A 6485-nucleotide genomic window follows, 5' to 3' on the forward strand; every position below is an offset into this window, starting at 1 on the left:
AGCCTTGTTAAAATCCCCAGCTACGATGAATGCAGCCTCAGGGTGTGTGGTTTCCAGTTTACAAAGAGTCAGATAAAGTTCGTTCAGGGCCATCGATGTGTCTGCTTGGGGGGGAATGTATACGGCTGTGATTATGATTGACGAGAATTCCCTTGGTAGATAATGCGGTCGACATTTGATTGTGAGGAGTTCTAGATCAGGTGAACAGAACGACTTGAGTTCTTGTGTGTTATTATGATGGTCCCTAACCCTAACGGTTAGGGTTAGGGTTAGGTTTTAGGGTCACGGTTAGGTTTAGGGTTACGGTTAGGGTTACGGTTAGTTTTAGGGTTACGGTTAGGTTTTAGGGTTACGGTTAGTTTTAGGGTTACGGTTAGTTTTAGGGTTACGGTTAGGTTTTAGGGTTACGGTTAGGTTTTAGGGTTAGTGTACCGTTTAGGGCTAGGGAAAATAGGATTGGGACTGTATTGTGTTTCCCCACAAGGTTAGATACACATGCAGTGCCATCAGAAATGATTCACACCCCTTGACTTTGTAATTGTAATGTAATTGTAATGTAATTGTAATGTAATTGTAATGTAATTGTAATGTAATTGTAATTTTTGGTCAACGATCTATACAAGGTACTCTGCCATGTCAAAGTGGATGAAAAATTTGAATTATTATATATATTTTTTAATATGAAAAATGAAACATTAGACAAGTATTCAAACCCCCCTCGCCCCCGCCGAGACAATACATGTTAGAAACCATTTCCTCTAGGCTCAGATGAAAGATATGACAGATACTGTAGGAGTGGCTATGTCATCTACCATTCTCAGTAGCTTTCCATCTAAGTTGTGGATGACAGAGGTTTTGTCATTATTGATCGATAACAATAACTTTTCCACCTCTCCCACACTAACTTTACAAAATTCTGACTTACAATGCTTTTCTTTTATTATAAAAATGTTATGCTCGAGTACGATGGCTCACTGTTTGTTGTTGGCATTTCCTGTCTAAGTCTTCCCACTCTGCCAATGAAGAAATCATTAAAATAATTGGCAACGTGATGAATAAGCCATCTGATTGGATGAAAGATGCAGTTGAATTTGTCTTTCTACCCATAATTTCATTTAACGTACTCCAATTATTATTATTTTTATTCTTTATATCATTGATCTTGGCTTCATAATACAGTTTCTGCTTCTTATTGTTGAGTTTAGTCACATAATTTCTCAATTTGCAGTAAGATGTGTAGCCAGACTTATTAGCCACTAATATACTACTCTGACGCTCACCATCTGAAACTCACCTTGTTTCTATAGCAACAGTTTGAACAGTATTGGATTACAGATTGAATTACTTTGTTTTATTTTTGGGAAAGTCTAAAATGATAAGTAAGTTCATATTAAGATGGAGGTTGATTTAAAAAGTGTCACTGGGTCTTTGTTCCCTTGCTGTATTTTTAGGATCTAAAAAGATATTGTTTTGAATCAGAAGTGTTTGCCTCTACTGTTTCAGGGATCTTACATAAGGGCAGTGGGGAGAATGTGTTTGTCTCAGAGCAGCAGCCTCCAGTCATCAACAGCATCATGGGTAACGGGCGCAGGCGCAGTATCTCCTGTCCCAGCTGCAGTGGTCTGGCCGAGGGCAACAAGCTGCTGGCCCCTGTGGCGCTGGCCTGTGGGGGGGACGGCAGCCTGTATGTGGGAGACCTCAACTTCATCCGCCGGGTCTATCCCACCCTCAACACCACGGCTGTGTTGGAGCTCAGGTAAGGTATCAACGTACAGAGGGTGTCAGTGGAGGAGGGTGTCAGTGGAGGGTGGTGCCAGTTGAGGAGGGTGTCAGTAGAGGGTGGTGCCAGTGGAGGAGGGTGTCAGTGGAGGAAGGGGTGCCTGGTGGAGGAAAGGGTGGTCAGTGGAGGAGGTGGCCTGTGGGGAGGGTGTCAGTGGAGGGGTGGTTTGCCAGTGGAGGAGGGTGTCAGTGGAGGAGGGCCCAGTGAGGTGTGGTGCCAGATGTGGAGGAGGGTGTCAGTTGGAGGAGCGGTGCAGTGGAGAGGGTGTCCAGTGGAGGAGGGTGCTCAGTGGAAGGAGGGTGTGGAGGGTCCGTGGACGGAGGGTGCCAGTGGAGAGTCGTGAGAGCGGTCCAGTGAGGAGTCAGGTAGGGTGCCAGTGGATGAGGGTGTCAGTGGAGTGACGTGCCTGTGGAGGAGTGGTGTGTCAGTGGGAGGGTGTCAGTGGAGGAGGTGCAGTGGAGGGTGGTTGTGCCAAGTGCGAGGGTGGTCCTAATGGAGGATGGGGATGGAAGTCCAGTGAGGAGGTGATGTGCCAGTGGAGGGTGTCAGTGAGAGGGTGCAGTGGAAGGAGGTGTCAGTGGAGGCGGGTGCCAGTGGAGGAGGGTGTGCAGTGGAGGAACGTGCCAGTGGAGAGGAGGGTGTCCGTGGGAGGAGGGTGCTCTGTGGTAGGGTGGTGCCAGTGGGAGATAGGTGCAAGTGGAGGCGGGTGCGCATGGCGGTGGTGCTGTGGAGGAGGTGCCAGGTGGAGGAGGGTGCAAGTGGAGGGGGTGCAGTTGAAGGAGGGTGTCAGTGAGGCGGGGTTAAGTAGGATGATGGGTGGAAACTAACAAGGTTGGTTTCTTTGTTTTGTTTTCAGAAATAAAGACTTGAGGCATGGGTAAGTTATGCATCCTCCAACAGCTTGGTGACATTGCCTGACATACAGCTGTAGCAAAAGCGATAGTTATCTTCCTGTATTGTGGGGTGCTTTAGGAATGTATTCCCAATCTCTGTTTTAGTCCTTTGAGGGATTATCTGTCACACCTCTTAAAATTAATATTAGTTGCTGGAGGTTATTATTATTACCATCTAAAATATCCTCTCATATAATTTCTCCGCAGGAACAACCCTACACATAAGTACTACCTAGCGGTGGATCCCATGTCTGGCTCGGTCTTCCTCTCAGACACCAACTCTCGGCAGATATACCGCCTGCGCTCGCCGACCAGCGGGCGGCAGTTGTTGGACAATGCCCAGGTGGTGGCTGGGACCGGRGAGCAYTGTGTCCCCTTCGACGAGGCTCGCTGTGGGGACGGGGGCAAGGCCATGGAGGCCGCACTCATGAACCCCAGGGGTGAGTACCCAGGAACAGGGGCTATCAACCAGGACTGGGGAGGTGACAGTGACTTGTTACTGAGTACTGTTGCAGGGCTGCTATGCTCCACACATTCACTATAAAATCAGTTCCACTCGTCTAATTTCCTCAAGGATTATTTTGCTATAGCTGACTGTCTGTTACAAACTGTCTCTTACAAACTGTCTGTTACAAACTGTCTCTTACAAACTGTCTCTTACAAACTGTCTCTTACAAACTGTCTCTTACAAACTGTCTCTTACAAACTGTCACTTACAAACTGTCACTTACAAACTGTCACTTACAAACTGTCACTTACACATTTATTGTGGGATTTTACACAGGTTCACCTGCTGTTCATTTGGGGTGCTTAGCTGTCACTCAATATCACAGGAGGTCGGTGGCAGCTTAATTGGGGAGGACGGGCTCGTGGTAATGGCTGGAGTGGAATAGGTGAAATGGTATCAAATTCCATTTGCTCTGTTCCATCCATTATTATGAGCCGTCTTCCCTTAAGCAGCCTCCACTGCTCAATATCTATCTAGGGTAGGCTATCTTCAGGGGGTGGGTGTAATGGAAACGACAGTGATTTGTTCAGAGCAGTGACCTGGAAAAGAGACGATGGCATTTCTTGACACCAAACTGCCAGGCGTAGTGTTGCACTGTCACTTGGCGTCACAAGAAAGATGACAAGCTAGCACACCGACATCCGGATGTCATTGTGATGAGACGACAGAATGCCTGACGAGCACAACTTTGACTTTGTTTTGACTGTTTGTGTTAGCAGCACCAGAACTAGTTTTCACACGTCAGAATGTTGTGATTTCTAACCCTGCCCCCTCTTACGTCTTTCTGTCTGTCAGGGATCGCTGTGGATAAGAACGGTCTCATGTACTTTGTTGACGCCACCATGATCCGTAAGGTGGACCAGAACGGCATCATCTCCACCCTGATCAAGACCAATGACCTCACAGCGGTCCGTCCACTCAGCTGTGACTCCAGCATGGACGTCAGTCAGGTCAGGAGGGAAACATGGGAAGCAAAAAATCTATGTTTTATATCTTTATATTTTGGACTTATAGGCCCTTTGGGGCAGAAAACCTGTGTAGTGCTGAGGCTATATGTTTTTCTTAATAGCCAGGTGGGAAGAGAGTCTGCAGTCTAAATGATATCCCCATCTGTCCTATTTGTCCCCCTCTGCCTTATGGCCAAATACGCTAAGCATGGACCACTACAGAGACTTTTCTTTAGAGGGATATATCTACTACTGTCCAACATAAGAGGGCTGCCTCTTTGTTGTCATAAATTGACAGTATTTATACCCACCTATCCTAGCTGTACTCTCTTCTGAATAGTGTGTGAGAGAGAGGAATTTGGATAAAGACTTGGAGATCTAAAGAGCGCTGGGGAGTTCCAGTGGATTTGCGATTACTCATGTGTTGTGTAACTGTTCATCCAGGTGCGTCTGGAGTGGCCCACAGACCTGGCGGTGAACCCCACGGACAACTCCCTGTACGTGCTGGAGAACAACGTGATCCTCCGCATCACAGAGAACCACCAGGTCAGCATCATCGCTGGGAGGCCCATGCACTGCCAGGTCCCGGGCATCGACTACTCCCTGAGCAAGCTGGCCATCCACTCTGCCCTGGAGAGCGCCACGGCCATCGCCGTCTCCCACACTGGTGTGCTCTACATCGCCGAGACGGACGAGAAGAAGATCAACCGCGTGCGGCAGGTCAGCGCCTCCGGAGAGACCTCTCTGCTGGCCGGCGCCACCTCCGAGTGCGACTGCAAGAACGACGTCAACTGCCAGTGCTTCTCTGGCGACGAGGGCTACGCCACGGACGCCGGGCTCAACGCCCCCACCTCGCTCGCCGTGTCTCCCGACGGCACGCTGTTCATCGCTGACCTCAACAACATCCGTGTGCGGGCAGTGCGGCGCGACAGGCCCATGGCCACGCCAGTGGGGCTGTATGAGGTGGGGTCACCCCGGGAGCAGGAGCTGTATGTGTTCAGTAGAGATGGGCTCCACAGACAGACAGTCAGTCTGATCACCGGAGAACCTCTCTATAACTTCACCTACGGGCCGGACAGGGAGCTGGCTGCTGTTGCTGATAACTGTAACAACACCCTGAGGGTGAGGAGAGACGGATCTGGCCAGCTGAGGCTGGTGCTGTTGCCTGAGAACCAGGTGGTCACCCTGGGGCTGGACCCTGCCGGTGGCCTGCGCTCCGTATCTGCCCTCAACCAGGAGGTGGCGCTGATGAGCTATGCTGCGAACACAGGCCTGCTGGCCTCCAAGGCTGATGAGACTGGATGGACCAACTTTTATGAGTATGTGGGAATTAACTAGTGTATGTGTGACTGTAAATTAGCCTAAAGTATTCAGTGATAGAGCTCACAGTGCAGTGTATTAATATTAGGTGACGAAAAGGAGCAATAGCCATTTATTGGTGTGGAAATAATGCATTAGTCAGAGAGAGAAAAAGTGGTCTGGATTCCGTCAGGCCACTCGGAGTCAAATCAACAATATGGTCATGTCACATTGTCACCATCTGGTGTCTGACCCTGGTACTGCTCTGAGTGCTAGAAGACATCTGTTGGTCTCACGTTTGACAGACATTCCAGCACATGTAGGATTTTTCCTCCATGGCCCCTCGACTCAGCTCCATCCTACTCTTCCCATGCAGGTATGACAGTGAGGGGCGTCTGACTAACGTCACCTACCCCACGGGAGTGGTGACCAGCCTGCACCGGGAGATAGACCAGTCAATCAACATCGACATGGAGAGCTCCAACAGGGATGACGACGTCACCGTCATCACCAACCTGTCCTCTGCGGAGGCATCCTACACCGTGGTGCAAGGTAACAAACATGTCACCTAAAAGGATCATTCTCATATTTAAACTACAGTACTATAATCCCCTACCCAGCTCGCTCTCTCTGTCTCCCCAACTCCAACACTTTAGGGTACCTGACACTTTTTACAGTCCTATGACAAATGCGATTAAGGAGAAATTCATTACCTAGGACACAGTAAATCTTCATCTGTGTCTGTGGGCGCCATAGGAGGTGGCTGCTGCCCAACAAGAAGGCCCCTGGTCCCAGAGCTTATTTCAGCCGTTTAACAGCGTGGAGGAAAGAGCAGGAGAGAGTATAGATTTCCCTACTGACCCATGGGGGTGTGACAGAAAATAAATGCAATTTCATCTGTACGTCTGGAAACTACTGGAGTCGTGAGAATAAGAATTGAATAGATTTATATGAAAGTCTGCCCTGGGGGGGGGCTCGTAAAAGCGGGCAAACTGACTTGGCTACCTTTAACTGCACACTTTATTTAAATCTAATGTGGGAGTTCTGACTGAAATGGA

General features: G+C 48.9%; 1 protein-coding gene across 1 annotated transcript in view; it reads left to right on the top strand.

Annotated features, from left to right (window-relative positions):
- The window catches only part of LOC111950437 (teneurin-2-like), an 85826-nt gene that overhangs the window by 54416 nt on the left and 24925 nt on the right, over positions 1–6485 (top strand). The window contains exons 19-23 of the mRNA XM_070434286.1: positions 1504–1756; positions 2637–2657; positions 2881–3113; positions 3977–4131; positions 4573–5447. Of these exons, the coding sequence (XP_070290387.1) occupies positions 1504–1756; positions 2637–2657; positions 2881–3113; positions 3977–4131; positions 4573–5447 (1537 nt within the window). The remainder of the gene's footprint in view (positions 1–1503; positions 1757–2636; positions 2658–2880; positions 3114–3976; positions 4132–4572; positions 5448–6485) is intronic.

The sequence above is a fragment of the Salvelinus sp. IW2-2015 genome, linkage group LG23 (assembly GCF_002910315.2).
Source record: "Salvelinus sp. IW2-2015 linkage group LG23, ASM291031v2, whole genome shotgun sequence".
Classification (NCBI taxonomy): Eukaryota; Metazoa; Chordata; class Actinopteri; order Salmoniformes; family Salmonidae; genus Salvelinus; species Salvelinus sp. IW2-2015.